This window comes from Papio anubis, chromosome X, assembly GCF_008728515.1.
Source record: "Papio anubis isolate 15944 chromosome X, Panubis1.0, whole genome shotgun sequence".
Classification (NCBI taxonomy): domain Eukaryota; kingdom Metazoa; phylum Chordata; class Mammalia; order Primates; family Cercopithecidae; genus Papio; species Papio anubis.
The window spans coordinates 741,591-766,400 of record NC_044996.1 but is presented as its reverse complement, the minus strand read 5'-3'; the positions used below and the strand labels follow the sequence as shown (position 1 = coordinate 766,400).

The window sequence follows — 24,810 nt, the reverse complement described above, 5'->3', positions numbered from 1 at the left end:
GCCCCCGAGGAACCCGCGCGCCGAAGGCCAGGCCTGGGCGGAGCGCAGAGCGCGGGGCGCTGGGGAGGCTGCGCCGCAGCACCCGGTTGGTCAGGACCAAGTGGGCCCGAGGCGGACGTGAGAAGGGTCGGGCCAAGATGGCGGTGCAGGTGGTGCAGGCGGTGCAGGCGGTTCATCTCGAGTCTGACGCTTTCCTCGTTTGTCTCAACCACGCTCTGAGCACAGAGAAGGAGGAAGTGATGGGGCTGTGTATAGGGGAGGTGAGTAGCTGTGTTAGCCTGTCCGGAACCCTGCTAAGCAGTCCCAGTGTGTCCCAGCGGTGGGTGCCAGCAGCTCCCAGGGCTGCGGAGGCCACAGGCATACTCGATTTAGATCCTTGGACACCCTTTACATAGCTCTGTCGCGGGGATCCCCGTTTCTTCTGGCCGCCTGACACTTGTTTAGTCTCCTGCGAGTCCCCGGCGGTATGTACAGGCCCCGGGAGCCTTGCCCTTTCTCCTGTAGCCTGGGGCTTCTCTTTAGATCTGCGCTTTTCGCCCCGTTGACCAAAACTGCAAGGCAGGTCAGAAAGACACTGGAGTATATTAAGGACGTTCGGGTATTACGATGCAGCAGCTGACCACGGTTAGAGCCCCTTGCCTCGCCTAGTCTTCCGTCTAGGGAGCAGAGATAACAACCAAAGCATTTGAAGGGTATCGAAGAGCCTAACAGAAGGTGCGGGGCTTGAAGGAAGCAAAAGTTTCCGCTGCATTGTGTTGAGGAGGGGCCAAAGAGGATGAGGAAATACAGTTTAGCTGTTTACGGGTCTAAAGTAATTCTCCAGTCTTTCATACCGTGTGCATGAACACATGACCTAATTGTCATATAATCTGCATATATATACGTCAAACAAACGTAATGTGATCAATAATGTTTTCTGCTTTTTCCCACTCTAGTTGAACGATGATCCAAGGTAAGACCGTATCTGTTTACTCATATCTTATAATCTCTAAGTCATTGTTAACTCAAAATTATGGCGACTTTGACGGTATTGTGTCCGGATCGTGTCTTAAATTAATTACCATTATCGCTCCGGGGCTCTCTCGATGCAATTTGAGTTCCACCCCAACCTTGAACTTTGGTTTCTGCCTTACCTCCTATTGAGTTGAGATATAGGATAAACATCTTAATAAGCATTATCATAATTGTTGGGTTTTAGGGATGAGACAGGGTCTCGCTCTGTCACCCAGGCTGGAGTGCAATGGCGTGATCTCGGCTCACTGCAACCTCTGCCTCCCAGGTTCAGGCGATTCTCATGCCTCAGCCTCTCGAATAGCTGAGATTACAGGTGCCCGCCACCACACCCGGCTTTTTTTTCGCCTTTTTTTTGTACAGACGGGGTTTCACCATGTTGACCAGGCTGGCCTCGAACTCCTGGGCTCAAGCAATCTGCCCACCTCGACCTCCCAAAGTGCTGGGATTACAGGCGTGAGCCACCTCGCCTGGCCTTGCTCAGTGTATTTCATGTTCTGTCTCCCCTTAAATGCCAGTGACATATCAGGAATTTTCTTTGAGACAGAGAGCATATACGTTTAGAGGCATTTCCCCCTGTTGATCCATTCCTTCACGTAAATTGACAGTTACATTGCCTTTCCTCCTGATGGACCTCAGTGATCTCAGAGATCCCCAGTAGCTTCAATGCTTGACGTGGTGAAACCTTTTGGTAACGTTTTAATTTAAACTTCACATCATAACATAGTGTACTTCTCAAGCCCACCTCCTTAATTCCCAGGATTCCAGGAATTTAGCTTTGTCTATGATAACTTTATATACTCAGCCACTTGTGCATGTGTCCCAGATTGCTTCTAACAGATACAGAGTGCAGCTCTAGTCTCAATTCAGTTTCCCTCCTCTTCTTTGGTCTCTGCTAAGATTTCATTGCGAAAACAGTTAATCCTGTTATTTTGCTTTAATTCCTTTTTATATTCCAAACCCCACTTCCTTTTTTTTTTTTTTCTAATTTATTCCCAGTAGGAGTGACTCCAAATTTGCATATACTGGAACTGAAATGCGCACAGTTGCTGAAAAGGTATGTGTGCTAAAATTTTGCATGATGGAAACTTGCAGTTGGGGAAAGATTTCTGTAATCCAGTGATCTCAGCCAGAGTATGTGGTTTCTGGCTGGATGACATATTCTTTCTAGTAAAATCAGAATCTGCTCACTAGGAATGGGACCTAATTTTCTGTTCTTTGTAGCAAATTGTCTCTACTTGATCAAGATTAATAATCACTGTCAGTACCACCCTCTTGCTGCTCTCCTTGCTGTCGCTGCCTGTTTTCTGGCCCTTCTTCCACTTTCCTTGAGACTTTGGCATGTGGTTCACATCACTATTACCTCTTTATCCCGAATTCCAACATCTACTCATGCAACCCTCTCTTCTTAAGCAGGCAAACTAACCATAGCATCATAGTTCTTAGTCTACCTTGACTTTTTTCTTGTCTGCACTCCTACACCACCTTTTTTGGCATGCTCTAGCCTTGATGGTCTAGCGTAATGCTTCTCACTTAATCGTGGTATAGGACTGGTTATTGTTTTCCCCAATCTGTCACAGACTGATGCTTTTGTAAAATACAATAAAAATGAATTATTTCCCCCTCCTCCCACCAGGTTATCAGGCCACAGCTTCATCTACTTATACAAACTTCACCTTAATCACTTTGCATCTCTTCGCATATCAAAGAAATAAGTCCTCTTCCTATCCAAAGCTGCAGCTTCTTCAGAGACCCTGTTTATCAATGTTCTGTCTCTTTTCTGGGTCTTTTCCCTGTCACCTGGTTCTTTTCTCTTAGGATAAAAATATGCTTAAATTACTCTCGTTTTCAGAAAGGAAAGCTACTTCTTGATCCTGTATCTTCCTGTAGTCACTACTCTTATATCCTTCCTTTAATAGCCAGACTTCTTAAAAGAATGGGCTACAATTACTACTCCTTCACCTTCCCCGGTCAAACCCACTGAGGTTTGGTTTCTGATTCTACCTTCGGTGGATTATTTCCTGGTGCTTATCTTAGTCTTTCTCTTTGAATCTCTGAACGTTCATGGGTTTCTGTTGGTTTTGCTGTATTCCTTTTATTCCTGTTTCCCCCTTCCCACAATCATTTGTGGACTTCTCTTCCTCCTCTGTCTATGCATTAAATATTACTCATTCCTCTTAGGCACTGAAATCTCTGACTAAAGTAAGAAAGAGAGAAAGAAACAATTCACCCTAGGCATCAGTTACTATGATACATTCCAAATCTTAATAATGTAATTTTATTATTCAAGATTTCATGCCCTTGTCTTGAGTTTTATGTCAGTTTTTGCTGTCTAAATTAGATATTAAACTTTATTAGTTAAGCTGCCTTTTTAGTATTGCATAGTGTATTTTTTATCCTTTTATTTGTAGCCTTTCTATGTACTAATATTTAAAATGTGTCTTATTAGCGGTAAAAACTTTAAAAAAAATCCAGTGTGATCATCTTTTTAAGTGGAGTATTTAGTTGAAAAGCAAAACAAAAATAAACCACAAAAAAAAAGAAATATAATGTGAGCCTCGAATGTGAGCCATATGCATAATTTTAAATTTTTTAGTAATCACAGTAAAAAGGAATAAATGAAATTAATTTGAAGGGTGTATTTTATTTAACCTAAGTATGTGAAGGATTATGATTTTAATATGTAGTGAATATTAAGAAATGTTGAGATATTTTATATTCCTTTTTTCTCTTTTGTGTTGTCTTTGAAGTCCATGTGTATTTCATACTTGCTGCACATCTGAAATCAGACCTGTTGCACAGTGAAAATCTATAGCTGATTTCAAAGGCCTCCTCTCAGATTTCACCCTTGTCCCTTCAACATCTGATAATGTTAAGCCCACTCTTTCCCCTGAAACTCTTGTACCATTTCATTGTTCTGGTTTTGCCTTCTTTGTCTTCTTCCCTGGCCCTTCTTGTTCTTCCCCACACTAAATGTGGCCACTCCCCTTGATTCAGGCCAAGACCTCCGCTCCCTGACTCCACACCTTTTTTGTCCACTCATAAACGCTTTATTGATTTCTGCATTGATTCTGTTTGAGTCTAAGCTATAATCCCACTTGCCTGCTAAAAATTGCCATATTGTATATCTCTCATCCCAGATTATCTCATCTGAAAACAAGCTCTTCTTTCCTTCCTGACCCTTTCTAAACTTAGATCTGCCTCACATCTTCTACCTAGTTTCAACCTTGAAACTTTAGAATCATCTTTGACCGTTTCCTGTCTACCATCACCCATGGTCCACAAGCTACCAAATGTTGTAGATTCATTCTTTTTAATGGGTCTCAAATCTGTTTCTTCCATCTCTGCCATCTGCTTAGCCCAGTACTTCATTGTTACTTCATCTACAGTTTATCTGAAATAATTTTTTTCCTTTGAGTTCATCCTGCAAATTATGGCTTGGCATTTCAGGTCTTGTACATTCTCACTCCAACTTTCTTAGCCTTGCCATCTGCCATTTCACCTCAAGCTCTGTGTCTAAATCAGTTGGCCAAGTTGTCTCCCAGACACCTCATTCACACTTTACTACTTCCATTTGGCACCTGTAGAAATGTGTTCCCCCCACTTCCCACAGTAATCAAGGAATAGATACACTTGTCTGCCTTTTCTGTGAAGATTTTTTTCTTTTTTAGATTCATATCCTGCTTATGTAAAAGATTACTTTTCTAATGTAAGTGAGTTCTTTCCTCTGAGCTCCTGTATTAGTCTGTTATCACACTATAAAGAACTCTCTGAGGCCGGGTGCGGTGGGTTATGCTTGTAAGGTCCTGAGGTCGAGGCGGGCCTGAAGTCAGGTGTTTGAGACCAGCCTAGCCAATTTGGCTACCAAAAAATACAAAAAGCCAGGCGTGGTGGCATGTGCCTGTAATCCCAACTGCTGGGGAGGCTGAGGTGGGAGAATCGCTTGAACCCAGGAGGCAGATGTTCCAGTGAGCTGAGATTGCACTGCTGCACTCCGGCCTGGGCAACAGAGTGAGACTGTATCAAAAAACAAACAAACAAACAAAAACTCCCTGAGACTGGGAATTTATAAAGAAAAGAGGTTTAATTGATTCACAGTTCCACATGGCTGGGGACGCTTCAAGAAACTTATAATCATGGCGGAAGGTGAAGGAGAAGCAAGGCACATCTTACGTGGTGGTAGGAGAGAGAGAGAGAGAGTAAAGGGGGGAAGTGCCACACTTTTAAACCATCAGATCTCCTGAGAACTCACTCTCACACTATTATGAGAACAGTGTGGGGGAAATCTAACCCTACAGTCCAATCACCTTTCACCAGGTGTCTTCCGTGATACGTGGGGTTTACAATTTGAGGTGAAATTTGGGTGGGGACATAGACATTGGCATTGACTTACTACATTATCTTAGTGGAGTTTCATGAATGACAACTTGCCACTCAACCATGTCGTTAGCACATTGAACCCTTTGTCAGCACCCTGATTTATATTCCTTTGTGTGGCACAGTGTTTTGTACATAGTTGTAAGTCAAATAATTACTGGTTGATCATTCCAAAAGTCCTTCCTTGATCTAAATATTAGCATATATATTTTAAATTTTTGTGTCTGAAATGTATATATTGAGGTTGGGTGTCTTTTATTTGAAACATTTCATTCATGAGAAAAGTGTCAGTTTTCTAAAATGGAATATTTTATCTGATATTATAATAAAATGAAATCCTATAGTTGAAGGGGGATGTGTTATTGGAGAGAGCCATAAGTAACCATTTCTGTGGATTTTCCTTTAGGTTGATGCCGTCAGAATTGTTCACATTCATTCTGTCATCATCTTACGACGTTCTGATAAGAGGAAGGACCGAGTAGAAATTTCTCCAGAGCAGCTGTCTGCAGCTTCAACAGAGGCAGAGATATCCTTACTGGTCGATAGAAGCTTTTATGTGCTCTGGGGTTCCTGGGCCACATTGCTGCTTGCTTGCTGCAATCATCCTACTTTAGGTGGTTTCACAAATTTTCTTCCCTTAGATCCAATTGTTTGGTTATTAGAATTTCTCTTTCTTCTTTTGAGTGGGTTTTATTGGAAGAATTAGAAATTTTCTGACATTCCTGCTCCTAAGTGCCAAAAGATGTCAGGGTCCGTCACTGTGACAATGAACTTTGTGTGGAGTCCCCTCCATCTTCCTCCCTAGTCTTCTCTCCATTCCTCCCTGCCCCTCCTTCCAGTTTTCCTAGTATCATTTAATTTCTAGGCCATTTGCTACCTTGGTCTCTATCCTCTTGAGAGATTCTCCTTTGTGACTTCCTTTCAAAAAATGCAATGCTAGGAACTGAATGCAATGTTTCATGTTAAATATAACCCCAAAATGATCAAATGGGGCATTTGTTTCCTGTGATTTGTTTCAGTATGTTACTGAGTGCCCTGACTGGCGCCTCGTGAGTGAATATGAAGCTGATCCCCATCCCGCTTTTGTTTTCTTGAGGAATCCTTTCCCTGGCTTCCTCACATCCTTCCTCACATCCTTCCGCTTCAGTGATCTGCTGAATGCTCAAGTGGGACCCTCAAGTGCGGATATGCAGCTCTCCTCTGTGGTCCTCTGCCCTGCAAACTTCAGCTGCCATTACTATTTGTTAAGTACTTACTAGGTGTTTGCCAGGCACTACGCTAAACACCGTGTGTGGATTATTGCATTTATTCTTCACTGCTCTGAAACATTATTCCCCTGCCTCAGTCTGCAGCTGAAGAAATGGGCTAAGAGAAGTTAAGTAGTTTCTCTTGTCATTTGAAAAGTTGAAAATATATCTTAGAAATATGTATAAAAAGGATTATTTTAATATAAATAATTTGCAGGAAAACTAATCAGCATTTTACAGGATAACAGCAGCAGTCTTGAAAGTGACAACTTCTGACGATTTAGAAAAGCTTTTCAGATAGCACATTGGTAATGATTCGAGTGATCAAACATCAGCTAAATGAAACTTGAGGATGTAACTATATACGGCATTGGAAACCATATGGTTTCTAGTTTAAAAAATTTTGGCTTTAAATGGGCGTTATGGGAAACTCAGCATTAACCCTTATTTCATTCTTTTGTTGCCATTAAATTGCAATAAGCTTATTTTAAACTTCAGGGTGCTTTCTGAGCCCTTATTAGCATTAGAAAATTTTGTTCCCACATTTTGAAAGTACCTTGACAGACACACAGGTTGGCTGAACTGACAGGCCGCCCTATGAGAGTTGTGGGCTGGTATCATTCCCATCCTCATATAACTGTTTGGCCTTCACATGTTGGTGAGTATCATGGGGTTGCAATGTTTATTGTTCTCAGAAATTAATATCATGTTTCCTTCTCCATTACATAGGGTATGGTTATTTTAAACCAAAATTCGACTGTCCTTAAGCAGACGTCACTATTTTGATTTATTTTGTTATGTATTAAAAGTAATTATTTATGTCATATTGATTGTTTTTAATAAGTCTGTCAGTTGATATAAAAAAATTAAACTGTTAACTGAAAATTGCTGATTGCTGAATATCATTACTGTCCAGGACACTCCCATTCTGCAGACTTAAAGGGCAAAATTTGCAAAATTGATTTTTACAGTTGCTGTTTACGTATAGTCCGTTGGAGCTCTCAATATACATCTTTACCCTTCTAATCGGTGTAATGTAACTAAATTGCTTTCTCTCTACCTTTACCCCTTTTTGAGAATCATGATTTTTTTTTTGTCCGTATCTTCCTCTCCAGAAAGGAGAAAAGTAACTTGGGGAGAGTGAACTAATATTCACGAGCACTTAACTGTGTGCTAATGGTTTACAAATGTTTTCTTCTCCAATCCTTGTGGCAACCTGTGAGTTATAGAGATCTTACCCCCATTGTACAGAAAGGTAAACAAAGACTCACATGAATTAAGTGACAGAGCTGAGGTTAGAACCCAGGTCTGACTGCCAAGTCTGCTCTTCCCACTGTGCTAGTACTAGTCATATGGGTTTGACTTGATAGCAAGTTCTAAATTCGTTTATGCTGTGATACGAATGGCAAAAAATCATCAGTGGTACAGTCCCAGACTTTAATGAAACACGAGTGGTCCTAAGAAATACAGTATTAATTCTTAGTCTTGGGTGGGTGAGGATGTTTCTCAGAATCACCTGAGAAAGCTTTTATAAAATGTACCTGCCCCAAATTAATCTTTCCTAGACCGTAACTCAGACCTACTGTGACAACCTCTGGGAGTAGGTGTTAGGTGGGGATATTGTTGAACACCCCCAGTTAAATACTGATTTAGAATAAGGGAGATGACAGATCTACCTTCTCCCAGATTTGCCAAATTTTAACATTTTGCAACATTTGCTGTATCATTCTCTTTTACATATATGTATATACATATATGTATATTCCTGAAGTATTAGACTAAGTTGCAGACATGGTACCTTTTACCCCTACTCTGCACTATGAATTTCCTAAACACAAAGAAATTCTCTTACATAACCATGGTACATTTATAAAAACTGGGAAATTAACATTCATATAATACTATTATTTAAATTACAGACCTTATTCAGATTCTTTAATTGGCTCACTGATGTCCCAATAAAGTTGTTTTTATAGCTATTAATATGTTCCTGTAAAGCCTTAATGTCACTGAAAAAATTCAGTGTCTGATTTGTTTTCCTGCCACTGTCAACACTGAAATCAGATTGGCCTAAAATTTTTCCCATGGTAGTGCCATCAGCCGGAAAGAATGAAGTACCAACCACTAATGAAGAAAAGTTTGACACATATATTACTGAACAATTAGTTTCACTATAGTAATAAGTTACAGTGGGAAATAAATACATAAAATTTGGTATCTGAAGCAGAGCACCCAGAAAGTTTCAGAGTTCAGAGAACAATTGAATTCTCTCAGGGGAGAAGAGCTGAGCCATTAAACAAGAACCCAGGTAGGTGTTTGTAATGCAGCAGTAGTGGGAACATTTCAATCTTTATAGCAGTTAGAAAAAAAAAAAAAGGATATTGCAGAACGTAACTGAAAAAAATCAACTCTAAATTATGAAATGATTAAGGAGCCATGTGCTCCATAATTCAAGACAAAATAGATTTGGAGTCCAGAGTGTAGAGATCCTACCTGAACAAGTATTAGAATATGCAATAAAGGCTATGTGTATAGAAAATTTAGAGAGTTACCACAGCATGAGGGTTGGGAATACCAGCTTTGATTTAGTTGGGGACTAGGTCTGTGTTAGCATCTTGTTTCAGTCACTTACCAGTTGAGAAAATATTTTAACTTGTCTGTGCCTCTCTAGTTTCCTCTCTGTCAGAAAAGAACATAGTCTCAGAGTTGGTAGGAGCAGTGTATGAAATCATGTATACGACACCTTGTCCAACACTTACCATGGTAGCTGTTCACCTATAAAATGAACAAGAAAAGAAAGACGCCAAAACATTTATTTGTAAAACTCTCAAGGACATGGAGAGAGTGTATGAAATATCTATATTGAAGGGCAGACAATATTCAAAGGATTAACAATGAGGACACATCAGGTCTCTCACCTGAGATCTCAAAAATATTTACAGGCTGGGCATAGTGGTTCATGCCTGTAATCCCAGCACTTTGGCAGGATGAGGTAGGAAGATCACTTGAGGTCAGGAGTTGGAGACCAGCCGGCCAACAAGGTGAAACCCTATTTCTATTAAAAATGTAAAAATTAGCCAGGCATGGTGGCAGGTGCTTGTAATCTAAGTTACTGGGGAGGCTAAGGCAGGAGAATTCACTTGAACCTGGGAGATGGAGGTTGCAGTGAGCTGAGATTGTACAACTGCACTCCAGCCTGGGCGACAGAGCAAGATTCTGTCTCAAAAAAAAAAAAAAAGTACAGTAATGAAACTATGGGTACAACTAAAGAAAAATAATTGCCCAACTGAGCTGGCATTCACACTCATCTCCAAACAGCCTTTTAAGAAGTAGTACCTTATAAATGTATGCAATTATGATTTGTCAATTAAAACTAATATTTAAGAAAGTAAACAAATGGGAATAAAAAGAATTGAGTCTAACAGAGCCACTGTATTGCAAACCTCAGAAAAAGTGAGCAATGAATAAAAACTTTAACTACCTTTAACAGGAAAAGAATTCCAAGCTGTGGTAAAGAATGGCAAGTGAGAAAGAGTGAAATCTTTTTTTCTGTTAAAAGAAAGGTATAATTTTAGTTGGCGAGGGAGAGTGATGTGACCATTTCAGTGCTTTTTATGATAAGGTAATTAGTGCAATTAGGTTAAGTTCCAGTGGGCTAGGTAACACTGCTTTGAACATAATTTAAAGGGATCATTCCATAAAACGATTCTTCAGGAAATTTACTGGATACTTGTATGGAATAATAAGGTCATGGCTCCTGCTGTCCTAGACCTTAATGATTTTGTTGAGGGGAAAACAATGAGTAACATGATAAAGAAGAAATGAGATGTCGTCCATATAGAACATTAATGCTTGTAAGTATTAACAGGGGAAGCACCTATAAAAATAAAGCCTTGGGATTAGGAAAAAAGAAGAATAAGATTGTCTTTTATTAAAGACAAGCTGCAAACCTAAAGACTTGAAGAAAAACTAACAAGCTAGGTTAAGCCATATGGGGAAAATAAAGACCTGCCATCATAAGCTAAAGGGTAAGTGAGAGAAGATAGGTTATTCATTCTATAACAAAAGGCACAGTAGCTAAGGAAACTAATGAGACTGAATTATGTGCCTTACCATAGCAACACTCATGTACACAGGATAAAGTTTTACATGTAAGGAAGGGAAACTAGTTGAAATAGAAGAACTTGATAATCCACTTTCAGAATGTATTCATTCCTTCAAAAGAACATAAAGTGAGTTGGCCTTGGGTTGAGGTTGGCAGCGGAGGGGAGAATGAACAAAAGCAAGGGTAAGGTAGGACAAGCACACATACAAAGACTTTAAAATTTCATATTAAAAGAATTTCAGTCTTACAGAAAAATTTCAAGAATAGTATGAAGAACCAGATGCAACAGTTGTTAACCTTTGGTCGCATTTGCTTGATTATATTCTCCCTCCCTCTCCAGCATACACACATGCACATGTGCACACATGCTATTTGAGAGTGAGTTGCAGACATGATGCTCCTTTACCTTTAAATACTTGATTGTGTATTTCTCAAGATTAAGGTTATTTATTTCCATAACCACAGTGCAATTGTCAAAATAAGCACATTTAATAAATACAATCTTATTGTGCAGACTACACAGAGCTTATTCACATTTTGCCAGTTAACTCAATATTGTCCTTTATGGCAGTTTTTTTCTTTCCGATCCAGGATCCAATCTCAGATCATGCATGACATTTAGCCTTCATGTCACTTTAGTCTCCTTTCCTCTGGACCAGCTCCTTAGACTTGTTTTCCTCTTTCATGACATAGACATTTTAGGAGATGGACTATTGCTCCATGTCTGCTGTTTGCTTATGACTACACACTTTTGGCATGTGGTGCTAGGCCTTTCTCAGCGTCTCCCATCAGGACATGTGTGATTTCTCTGCCTCACACTAACATTTTCATGCCGCTGATGAGGCAGAATAAACAAATGTGAGTCAAATGGGAAGAGGTGATAACAAGCCTCTTCTCAGCTTGTCCATTTGTTGAACAGATACTGAGGACTTGCCCATGCCAATTTGTAATAATATCTGCAAAGCCAATTCCACAATTGGAAAGCTGTGCATGTTCCATGATGCCTCTGATCAGTATGCTCCTACTTTCTGCAAAGGCAAACCCTTTCATTTTCAAACCTCTGAATTCCCCATTTCTGCTTTCACGTTCAGCAATGTTATCTAACATTGCTTCCCACTTTAATAGAGAAAACAGGAAGTTGTTTTTTTGTTTTTGTTTTTGTTTTGAGATGGAGTCTGGCTCTGCTGCCCAGGCTGGAATGCAGTGGCGCGATCTCGGCTCACTACAAGCTCCACCTCCCGGGTTCACACCGTTCTCCTGCCTCAGCCTCACGAGTAGCTGGGACTGCAGGCGCCCGCCACCACACCTGGCTAATTTTTTGCATTTTTAGTAGAGATGGGATTTCACCGTGTTAGCCAGGATGGTCTTGATCTCTTGACCTTGTGATCCACCCGCCTCAGCCTTCCAAAGTGCTGGGATTACAGGTGTGAACCACCACGCCAGGCCCTAAAAAGTTTTTTTAAAGTAGGATAGGCCAGGTGTGGTGGCTGATGCCTATAATTGCAGCACTTTGGGAGGTTGAGCTGGGAGGATTGCTTCAGCCTGGGAGTTCAAGTCCATCCTGGGCAAGATGGTGAGCCTCTGTCTCTTAAATTTTTTGTTTTAATTAGCCAGGTGTGGTAATGCATGCATGTATTTCCACCTACTCAGGAGGCTAAGGTGGGAGGAACCCTTGAGCTCAGGAGTTGGAGGTGGCAGTGAGCTGTGATTGCACTACCATGAGCCAGCCTGAGCGACAAAGCAAGACCTTGTCTCTTAAACATTTTCACCACGTAGCTCCTAAAAGGAAATGAGAAGGCCTATTTCTGAAATGTTTCCATGTCCCCTTGGGGACATTAAAGAGACATTAAAAGAGAATGTCTATTTCAAGCAAGAATAATAAAATGGGTTTTTAATACTACATATGGTTATTTCATCATATTTCTTAGGAATGGTGCTGTGTAATATCACAGTGCACAAAATCACAGATTCTTCAAGAAAACTGGTTCTTAAATACCCACAAAGGGGCCCAGTACAACCTGCAGCCTGCTGCATGCCTGTGACATTTAGTCTAACAGCTTAACCAGCCCTCTGCTGTACTTGCCATACAGAAAAGCTGAAACCGCTGGTTTCCAGGTCAGTTTACGTGGTCCAATCCCTGACCTACTTTCTTCCTGAGAGACCCAACCAGAGGAAACTCTGACCAAAAGAGCATCTCTTGTGTACCAGGCTGGAGTTCAACAGAAAACAGATAAACAACCTCCAACTTTTTGTCCCTGGGTCTGAAGTCACATCCTGAAGGGTTTGGTTACACCAGTAATGAAACATACATGGTTTCCTATTGCTTTCCCTTCTTGATCTCCCTTCTTAATTTCCGGTGAGGATAATGTCACCAGAAGGTTCCATCTCCCTCTCTCAGTAACAGGGAGAAGTGAAACAGGCAATCGGATCTCATGCAGGGTCTTGGCTTGAGCCTTGGGGCAGTTTACAGAGTTTCTGTCTTGACCACGGAGATCTTTACCAATTTGCTGGGTAGGTCCATGGCTGCCTGGTTCCCCCAAGACTGCTTTGCCATGACTCTGAGGAACTGCTCTTTGGTAATTTCAGGAGGTTCTTTCCCTTTAAGGGTTCTTCAGACAAAATGTCTGAAGCGCTCTCAATATGAGTTTTGGTAGCGGCCAGCCTGGGTCTGGGAGCAGAGGGATAGGACGTACCCTGCGTGGTCATGCCCAAGGGATTCTGATTATTCATCCACAACACACCTTGGGAATCATGAACCTCCCATCTGTGGTCACAGCTGTCTGTCTAGTGCTGGCTGACGTCCAAGCTAACAGCTGCCCCACTGGGAAACTTCATGCTGGTCACAATGGCATCTGCATCCTTTAAGGAGGCCATATCTGGTCAGAAGGCATGTCCGAGAGAAAACAGTGTCTGGAGTGACTTTTCCCAGCAACATGCATGGGATGTCCGCATTGTGTACCCAATCTTGTAGAGAACCCCACCTGCCCGCCTGCCCTCCCTTCCTTCCTCCACTCCTCCCTCTCTCCCTTCCCTCCCTCTCTTCCCTCCCTCCCTTCCTTGCCCAGGCTGGAGTGCAGTGGCCTGATCTCAGGTTACTGCAACCTCCGTCTCCTGGGCTCAAGCCATTCTTCTGTCTCAGCCTCCCAAGTAGCTGGGATTACAGGCGCATGCCACCATGCCCGGCTAATTTTTGTGCATTTTGAGTAGAGATGGGGTTTCACCACATTGGCCAGGCTGGTCTCAAACTCGTGACCTCAGGTGATCCGCCCGCCTTGGCCTCCCAAAGTGCTGGGATTACAGGCATGAACCACCGCACCTGGCCGGCCCCTTCTTTAGGAAACCGAGAGAAGCCCCTGCTCACAGCACCATCTGGTGGATCCTTGTGTAAGAACTGGATTAAAGCGCTTGTAAAGTCCAGAGGAAAGGTGTTCCCAGTCTCTCGGCTTCCTCTCTGAATGGGCCTGCCCCCTTGAATAGGCGGTCGTCTATTCAAACCAGGCAGCCTCTTGCAAAGCACGCCCATCCCTGTTCTCGAATTACCCTAGTGTTGGCCAAATAATCGGCTCTGAAGGTTCAGTCCACTTTATATAGCCGATCCTCAAAAACATACAGCTGTTCTCATCTAGTATATCCCAAAGATGGCCAGGCGAATGCTCCGATGTCATTAAAGCATCTCATACCTCTGTTGGAGGCTTCTGAAATAAGTCTTTGGCTGTTCTGAGAGCACCAATAGGCTTTTCACTCAGAGAACAGAAGTAGATTTGCGTCTGGACCGGAAGCAGAATGCCTGAGAGAATATCTGAGCGGATACTGAGGGGCAAGGGTGAGTGGTGCAGGGTCCGAGGCTGCTGAGATGAGAATGAGCGTCCATAGGATGACAGCTCTTCACGGGCAGCAGTGGCGGGAGTGGGTCCCTCTGAGCTCAGGTGGTCTCCCAAGGGGTAGCCAATGCTCAGAGCGGGTACATCCATTACGATGGGGTGCCAGAACGATCCCTCCCGGAGAAGGTTCGCCGGCGAGAAGAGTATGCTTTCCCACGGGGGAAGATGGCGGTACAAGGGTCTCCCCTGGGAGGGTGACCAAGGCCAGTCTGAGCCTCTGGGGGCCCAAGGTCGGGGACTCTTGGTAGCCAGTGGACGGGCAGGGCTGACTCGCTTTGGCAGACTCCGTCTCAAAAAAAACAAAAAAAACAAACAAAAAAAACCACAACCAAGTTGAAGCGTCAGGGTAGACAACTATAGTTCTGGAGTTCAGAGTAGAAGTCTGGGACTGGAGATTGTTGGGCAGGAGTTGAGAGTGGCTTCAAAGCCACGAAACTAGATGAAATCCCCCAAAGAGTGATGGTAGAGAGACAAAAGGACTGAACACTGACCCTGGGCCACACCAATATTTGGAGACTGGGAACATGAGAAGGATCCAGCAACAGAGACAGGAAGTTAGAGACAAGTAGAAAAAGTGAGAACGTGAGGCAAAGTGAAGACTGTTTCAAGAAGGGAGTGATCAGCTGAGATCAGGTAAATTGAAGACCAAGAATAAATCATTGGTGACCTTCACAAAAAGCAGTTTGGGTGACATGATGGGGACACTAGTTGTTTTCAGTGGTTATAGATAAAATTGAATGGAAGTGACGTTTATGAAGCACCTTTGATGTGTGTTAAAAATTTTGCAATTTAAAAATTACAGAAACCCTATGAGAGAAGGCATGATGTTTATTCTCATTTAACTGATAAGGAAATAGGCTTAACAGTACCAAGAATTTTACCAAGGTCATATAGCAGTACAGAGACCATTTTTACAATGCTATGCATGTTTAGCAGTATTTTCAGCCAATTCCCTTTGTACTCATTGCTGAGTACTGTTTGGTGTCAGTCTTTACTTAGGAAGACACTGGGGAGAAGTCAAAATCCAGATCAAAAAGGTATACACACAAAGAATGTTGAATGTAAGCCATTGGGCAAAACTGTAATCGGCAGTGTTTCATGGTGACATGTGATCTTTTGTATCCTTTATAAACAATGGTCTCAAGACTAAATTTAGCCTTTGGAGTTTCACTCTCATTGCCCAGGCTGGAGTGCAATGGCACGATCTTGGCTCACTGCAACCTCTGCCTCCTAGGTTCAAGCGATTTTCCTGCCTCAGCCTCCCAAGTACCTGGGATTACAGGCATGCACCACCATGCCCAGCTAATTTTGAATTTTTAGTAGAGAAGGGGTTTCTCCATGTTGGTCAGGCTGGTCTCAAACTCCCGACCTTAGGTGATCTGCCTGCTTCGGACTCCCAAAGTGCTAGGATTACAGGCATGAGTCACCACGCCCGGCCATTTTTGGCATTTAATATTTTAATCCTTTCTAATGTTGTTCTTTGGTGCAAGCCTAATAAATACGTTCACTTTCCTAGAAGCTGTCCATCAAAAGGCTTTTTCTAGGAAACACTTTCTCTCCTTCCAGGGCCTTTCTTTGAGTCTCCATGGAGGAAATTATCAAGTTTTGGGGTAACTGAAATTTTTAACTTCTCTTTCTATACCACATTCCATAGCAGAGCTACTCTTGGGCTAGGCAGGCTAGAGTTATTAATGAGTTTTATTATTTAATGGCAGACTTTCGATAGTATTACCCTAACCTAGCAAAACATTTATACTTTGACATTGTCCTTAGGATATATTCCTGTTTTGCCTATACAATCTGAATCCTAGGGAGATTATATGTCACTGTTATCTTTAAATCTTCAAGTCTGTGAGACACAGTTTATTGACAGAAGATTTTTAAATTTTCATTTATTTTCAGATGTTCGCACACAAGCCATGTACCAGATGATGGATCAAGGCTTTGTAGGACTTATTTTTTCCTGTTTCATAGAAGATAAGAACACGAAGGTATTGTGTGTGCGTGCGTGTGTGTGTGTGTGTGTGTGTGTACACACAGAGTAGAGAAAAATCTCTTTGCAATTTTAATAGGATGGCCAGGAAAGGTTTCAATGAAAAGGGTCATTGAGTCAGGACCTGAAGAAGGTGAGGGAACAAGTCTGGTGGATTTCTTGGGGAAAGAACGTTCCAGGCAGAGGAAATAGCCAGTGCAAAGACCCTAAGGTGAGTGTGGCATGTTCAGGAAACATCAAGGAAGTTGGTGTGGCTGCAGCAGAGTGAGGAAGACCATGACCATACATCCCAGTTTGCCTCTGTCAGTCCCAGTTTTACCCTATTATCCTACTGTCCTTCCCTCTTGGAAGTGTCCCAGTTTGAATGATAACTCATTTAGTTGTCCTAAACGAGGTCCAGATCTTGTAAGGCCTTGACTTTGACTCTGACTTGGGAAGTAACTGGAGGATGACTTTATGTTTTAATGGGATCTCTCTGGCTTCTGTGTAGACTGAACAGTGGGCAGAGGGTGGGGGTGGAATCCATGGCATCAGTGAAACCTGTTAGGAAGATATTGCTGTAATCTAGACAAGAGATGATGGAGGTTTGGTTATGGTGGTAAGAGTGAAGATAATGAGAAGTGGTTGGATGCTGAATGTAGTTTGATGGCTAGTAATAGTAACAACTACCATTTATCACCTATTGTATGGCATGTACTTATTAGGTGCTTTATATAAATATGCTGTAACCCTGACAACCCAGAAGCTCATAGAGCTTAAGCAGTTTGATCAGTGGCCAGTCTTGCCATTCTGTATTTGAATTCTGTTTGACTTTTATGTTCAAGAGGTTATAATATGTGTCAGTTCAAACAAAAAGAAAATTACTACTTAACATGGTAGGTATGAATTCTGCTAAGAATACCAATAGTGTCTTATTTAGTGCATTAGTTATATTCTCAGAATCTGTGTTAATAATGAATATTTTCCATAAAATCAGTTTTCCAGAAACACTACAGTTCAGTACTTTGAACTTTATACATCATTTGATATGCTTTCAACTTTGTAATCATACATTTATTTATTTATTGTCATCATAAGTAGTTGTTGAATAAGTTTGTCAGCTTTCAGTATAGCAGTTTGAATGTTCAGGTTCTTAGGTTCCTGGTTCTTGTATTTGTTAACAATTCCCTGCTGTTACATGAGCAGATGTTTGGTTGTGACCATCTTATGTTGACTGAGCATATGATCCTTTTTCAGAAATTGATTTATGGCATAGTCCATCTTTGGAATCTCTTTTTTTTTTTTTTTTTTTTTTGAGACGGAGTCTCGCGCTGTGTCACCCAGGCTGGAGTGCAGTGGCGTGATCTCGGCTCACTGCAAGCTCCGCCTCCCAGGTTCAGGCCATTCTCCTGCCTCAGCCTCCGAGTAGCTGGGACTACAGGCGCCCGCCACCACGCCCGGCTAGTTTTTTGTATTTTTAGTAGAGACGGGGTTTCACCATGTTAGCCAGGATGGTCTCGATCTCCTGACCTCGTGATCCGCCCGCCTCGGCCTCCCAAAGTGCTGGGATTACAGGCTTGAGCCACCGCGCCTGGCTGGAATCTCTTTTAACATTCTACTTCTAGAGGGGCTTTTGGGGTCTTTCTCAATATTAATCTTTCTTTCTGTGATATTTCTTTCTTTCTTTTTTCCTTTGATAGACTGGCCGGGTACTCTACACTTGCTTCCAATCCATACAGGCCCAAAAGAGTTCAGAGTAAGTATTAGAGAGACTTATGTGTGTATTGGAGGGCTATATCTTGTCTTTGCTGTGTCATAAACTTGATTTAAATGTTTGCATAGATCCATTTCCTTATTGAAATCTAACTTAATCTAAATTAGCAAATCTTTTTTTTTTTGTTTGTTTGAGACAGAGTCTCACTCTGTCACCCAGGCTGGAGTGCAGTGGTGTGATCTCGGCTCAGTGTAACCTCCACCTCCCAGGTTCATGCAGTTCTCCTGCCTCAGCCTCCTGAGTAGCTGGGACTACAGGCATGTGCCACCATACGCGGCTAATTTTTGTATTTTTAAGAGAGATGGGGTTTCACCATGTTGGCCAGGATGGTCTCGAACTCCTGACCTCAGGTGATCTGCCCGCCTCGGCCTCCCAAATACTGGGATTACAGGTGTCAGCCACTGCACCTGGCCACTAGCAAATCTTAATTGAGTACCTACTATATGCCATGTTAATTCATTGTCTAATTGGGAGATAGAAGCAAATACTGTTACCTTTTTTCTTGTAATATTTATCAATTTATTATTATAGCATTGTTTGAAATGTCAAAGAATTGGGAAAAATTAGATGCTCATCAGTACAGAACTGATTAACTCAATTATAATACATTCATATAATGGAATAAAGTGCAGCCATTAAAAAAACAAAAACGAGGAAGCTTGATAGTAGTACATAAATATCTCCAAGATATTTTGTTAAATGGAAAATGCAGGGTAGAAGAACAGTATGCTACGATTTGTGTAAAGATGTGGAAGAGAAATAGATAAATACCTAGTCAAGAAATATTAATTTAAAAAATTTAAAAATTTTCACCACACTATTACATGCATATGCGTAAAAATATTGAATGGTACAGAAGTGCTTATAATAAATAGTTTCACTCCTCAAATGGAACCACTTCTTTCTCCTAATTTTCCTTTTAGTTCTTCTGTTACTTTGATATCTCCAAATAATATACTTATGATGTTCTTTCTTGATTTACGAATTTTGGGTGTTTTCTATTCTTCTTTATTATTGTGTTATATTGCTCTCACAAATGAGGATTTAGCTCACTTACACTACCCCATCTCCATTCTCCTCAATGTAGTTATGTTACTATTTTTTGTTCTTTTGTTGGTTACTTTTCTTTTTTTTTTTTTTTTAATTTTTAATTTATTTATTATTATTATACTTTAAGTTCTAGGGTACATGTGCATAACGTGCAGGTTTGTTACATATGTATACTTGTGCCATGTTGGTCTGCTGCACCCATCAACTCGTCATTTACATCAGGTATAACTCCCAGTGCAATCCCTCCCCCCTCCCCCCCCCCCCCCCCCCGCCCCCAAAAAAAAAAAAAAAAAAAAAAAAAAAAAAAAAAAACATTGTTCAGTTCCCACCTATGAGTGAGAACATGCGGTGTTTGGTTTTCTGTTCTTGTGATAGTTTGCTAAGAATGATGGTTTCCAGCTGCATCCATGTCCCTACAAAGGACGCAAACTCATCCTTTTTTATGGCTGCATAGTATTCCATGGTGTATATGTGCCACATTTTCTTAATCCAATCTGTCACTGATGGACATTTGGGTTGATTCCAAGTCTTTGCTATTGTGAATATTGTCTACTGTCAATTGTTAATAGAAGAAATAAGCAAACTTTAAGATTAGAAAAGTAACCAACATCTTTGTTATAATGTTGGTTACTTTTCTAATCTTAAAGTTTGCTTATTTCTTCTATTAACAATTGACAGTAGACAATATTTTTTGGCTCCCTGCCGCCACTTGTAGTTTTACCCTAAGCATTTATATTTTCACAGTTGTAAGCATCTGTGTTCTGTGTTGTAACCATAATTGCATTTTCTGTGCTTTGTCTATGGTTGATTCTGAGAGTAGAAAATAAAGTGTTTATATTGTTATTATTATGTAAAGATTATTCCCTGTACCCCCAAGCAGTGTAGTGTACTATGATTCCACTTCCTTTCTTATATAGCTTTTTGTTTTTTACATGGGGTTTCGAGTGGCTTTTTCCCCTTATTTTTCTGCCTTTATCATCTCCCAGAGCTCTACATCCTCAGAAGTAATATTAAAATATTTGGAATTCTTGCTTTTCCTAGGATTGCTCCCTTGAAACCCACTATCCTGTTACCCTAATCTGGTATCTTCTCTAGGCTTACTGCACAGCTGACATCCTGGGACTTTCCTTCATTATTCTCCTGGATTGGATCCATTGTGGTCTGGATTTTGTGTTACCTTTCTTGGTTCACTGTGTCATTTTGCTGGAAAAGACTCTCTAGTAACTTCCTAAGTTTTTAAACATCCAGTGTTTCATTTTTTTCCCCTCTCTCTCTGACAGCTTTTAGATATCTCTCTTTATTCTTGATGTGAAATTTTCTATGATTTTCTAACTATGATATAGTTAGAATGTGGATATTTTATTCAAACTGCTGTACACTTCAATCAGAAAGTACTTGTCTTTCAGCTCTGGGCAATTCTCTATTGTTTTTTGTTTGTTTGTTTGTGTGTTTTGTATCCCCAGATAAAACAATCCACAACCTACCTAGTTCCTGGAGAGAGGAAATCTTATTTGTAACTCAGTCCAATTCCATAATTTAAACAGTTTCTTCAAGTTTATATTGGTCTTTGGGGAATGACTTCTCATTCCTTCAGTTACTTCCGTTACTCCCCATGTTCACTCTAAGATGGCATCAGAAGTATTGGGAAGATGACTTAAATAAACCTACACTGTAAGGAAAGGAGGCTTTCTGGTCTCATGCTGGTTATGGTGGTCCTTGTTCTCATGGTCAGTGTTCTCCTTAATTTATCCAATATAATTCTGTCTCATGGACTTGAATTCCTAGCAGAAGGAGATGTATCACCAGCTTCCTCTCTCACAGCTCTCTCCTTCCTTTTCCCACTAAGTTAATAGGACAGAGATATCATAACCTTTTCTCTATTCTTTGATAATTCCTCCCTATTGTTTTCCCTTTCTCTTTCTAGAACTCTCCTAGCAGTCACAATTTAAAGGTCCTAAATTGACCTAATGACTCTTTTTACCCAAATTTTCTGTGTCTTTTATTTTGTTCTAGTTTCGGATTTTTAAAATTTTATCTTCCAACTGTTTTTTTGGGCAATTTTATATTTTTAATTTTCAAGAATTTTTTCTACATTTGGTGGTTATTCCCATTTGACAGCATCCTTTTTTATTTTATTGATATGATATTGAAATGTTAGATTGTCTTCTGTTTTTTACAGTTACCTGCTTCCTCTGATAATTTTTTTTTGGCTTAGTTTTTAAAATCTTTCTTGTCTATCCCTTTTTAAGAATAAAGCAACAAACAGTGAAGTGGTAGCTCATTATTTGTGGCCTTGGCTTGTCAACATGAGGCTTCACTTTAGGGTGAATAGGTTGGGAGCCAGCTGTTTTGTTCAGGTATCACTCAGTGCTAGACCTGAGATATCTTGCTCTGGGACACGAGTCTTAGCAATTGCTGTCATACTTCCTCCCAGACAGTTTATCATTATTATTGTTATTATTAACTATTAAGTAGAAGAATTCTTGATGCTGCTGTTACTGCAAATGATAATGGTTATTATTATTATTATTTTGATGTAAGAATGAAAGCTTGGTTATTAAACATTTGGTGTATACACAGGCCAAATCATGGAGGAAAACAAGAGAGGAGTAGCTAGAGTCTCATGTTTCTGATAGGAGGAACAAAAGGGGTCCAAGAAATCACATAAAGGGAGGAACATGATAAAGCAACTTCATAAAGTTGTTTATAAATTTCTGGGCTAATACTTGAGCAATGTATGCATGGATCTGATCCTAATTAGCATAATTTAGAACAGAATTAACCAATAGACCACCGCATATATCCTATACTGACCACTAGGTGGTGCACATGCAGGTATGAACCGAAGACCACTACAAAGGCTCTGAAAAATTAGAACCACTGCCTACAGAAGGCTGTGGAAAATTGAACTTGACTCTAACTAGGTGGATTGTGTGCTGAAACAAAAGTAACATTCTCCATAGAATATAAACAAGATCCAGTGTGTCAACATAATATTCCAAATACTGGGAATCCAATTCAGAATTACTTGGTATGTGAAGAACTGAGAAAATTTCAACTTGCATAGAAAAGGACATTAACAGATGCCAACAATGAGCTGACACCCATGTAGGAATTGTGTAATAAAGACTTTAAAGCAAATACAGGTTGAGTATCCTTTATATGAAATACTTTCAGATTTTAGATTTTTTAAGATTTTAGAATATTTGCATTATATTTACTGGTTCAGCATCCCTAATCTGAAATATGAATTCCACAGTGCTCCAATGATCATTTTCTTTGAGTGTAATGTTGATTCTTACAGAATGAGAATATTTTTGTATAGCTGTACAGTGTGTTTTAAGCTAAGTGTTATCAGAGTCAAAATATTAAAAAGTTTATAAAGTAAAAAAGTTACAGTAAGCTAAGGTTAATTATTGAAGAAAGAAAAAATTTTGTTTTTATTTTTATGTATTTATTTTTTGAGATGGAGTTTTGCTCTTATCGCCCAGACTGGAGTGCAACAGCAGGATCTTGGCTCACTTCAACCTCCACCTCCTGGGTTCAAGCAATTCTCCTGCCTCAGCCTCCCAAGTAGCTGGGATTACAGGTGTGCGCCACCACGCCTGGCTAATTTTTGTATTTTTAGTAGAGATGGAGTTTCACCATGTTGGCCAGGCTGGTCTTGAACTCCTGACCTAAGGGGATCCACCCGCCTCGGCCTCCCAAAGCACTGGGATTATAGGCATGAGCCATGGTGCCCAGCCAAGAAAGAAACAATTTTAAATATACTGTAGCCTAAGTGTTCAGTGTTGTAAAGTCTCCATTAGTGTACAGTAATATCTTAGGCCTTAACATTCCCTCACCACTCACTCAATTACTCACCCAGAGCAACTTCTGGTCCTGCAAACTCCATTCATGGTAAGTGCCCTATACAGGTGTACTTTTTTTTTTTTTGGTTTTTTATTCTGTATTTCTACTGTACCTTTTCTGTGTTTAGATACACAAATACTTGTCATTGTGTTATAGCTGCCTATAGTATTCCATATGGTAACATGCTCTATAGGTTTATAGCATAGGAGCAATAGGCTATACCATATAGCCTGGGCATGCAGTAGGCTGTACCATCTAGTTTGGTATAAGTACACTCTATGATGTTTGCATGACAATGAAATTGCCTAATGATGCATTTCTCAGGACGTATCTCCATCAATAAGTAATGCATGACTGTATATCCATTCAATCAAATATTATTCATAAAAAAGAAAGTACAGAAACATGCTACAATCTGAATTTGAAAACATAAGTGAAAGAAGCCACACAAAAAGTCACATATTGTGTGATTTCACTTATAGGAAGTATCCAGAATAGCTAAATCCATAGAGAGAGAAAGCAGATTGGTGTTATCCTGGGCTGGTGGGAAGGAAGAATGTCAAGTAACTGTTTAATGGGTACAGGGTTTTATTTTGGAGTGATGAAAATGTTTTTGAACCAGATAGAGGTGGTAGTTGTACAATATTGTGAAGGTACTAAATGCCGCTGAATTGTTCACTTTAAAATGGTTAATTTTATGTTATGTGAATTTCACCTAAATTTTAAAAAAGATGTAAAAGGATTTGAATGGATGCTTTTTCAAGGAAGATATACAAGTGGTCAATAAACATGTGAAAAATTGCCCCAAATCATTAGTCTTTAGGGAAATGCAAATAAAAACCACAATGAGACACTACTTCCCACCCACTACTACCCAATGTTGTCTACAGATCCAATGCAATCCCTATCAAAATTCCAATAACATTTTTCACAGAAATAGAAATAAAATCATAAAATTCATGTGAAACTACAAAAGTTCCTGAATAGCCGAAGCAATCTTGAGAAAGAAGAACAAAGTTGGAGAAATCACACTATGTGATTTCACAGTATATTATAAAGCTATAATAATCAATGCAATATGGTACTGGCATAAAAATAGACACATAGACTAATAGGACAATAGAGAGCCCAGAAATAAACCCATGCTTATGCAGTCAAGTAACCTTCAACAAAGATGTCAGGAATATTCAACAGGAAAAGGATAGTCTCTTCAATAAATAGTGTTGGGGAAACAAGATACCCACATGCGAAAGAATGAAAGTGGATCCTTATCACACACATATATAAAAATCAACTTAAAATGAATTAAAGACTTAAACATAAGACCTGAAAGTGTAAAACTACTAGTGGAAAGCAGAGGAAACACTCCTTGACATTGGTCTTGGCAAAGATTTTATGAATATGACTCCAAAAGCACAGGCAACAAAGGAAAAAATAAACGGGTGGGACTACATCAAACTAAAATGTCTACACAGCAAAAGAAACTGAACAAAATGAGAAGGCCACCTACAGAATGGGAGAAAAATATTTGCAACCCATAT

The 24,810-nt window shown here is 40.3% G+C and overlaps 1 protein-coding gene across 4 annotated transcripts in view; it reads left to right on the top strand.

Moving 5' to 3' along the window:
- The first annotated feature begins 13 nt into the window (after positions 1-13).
- BRCC3 (BRCA1/BRCA2-containing complex subunit 3) overlaps positions 14-24,810 on the top strand; it is a 49,098-nt gene continuing 24,301 nt past the window's right edge. Inside the window, exons 1-7 of one of the 4 annotated variants that reach the window (XM_009198570.4) lie at positions 14-260; positions 936-952; positions 2,011-2,068; positions 5,795-5,914; positions 7,206-7,293; positions 16,524-16,612; positions 18,294-18,349. In XM_009198570.4, coding sequence (XP_009196834.2) covers positions 138-260; positions 936-952; positions 2,011-2,068; positions 5,795-5,914; positions 7,206-7,293; positions 16,524-16,612; positions 18,294-18,349 — 551 coding nt within the window. In that variant the 5' untranslated portion in view covers positions 14-137. The remainder of the gene's footprint in view (positions 261-935; positions 953-2,010; positions 2,069-5,794; positions 5,915-7,205; positions 7,294-16,523; positions 16,613-18,293; positions 18,350-24,810) is intronic. The other 3 variants (XM_003918496.5, XM_017953776.3, XM_017953777.3) reach the window with 3 other exon arrangements.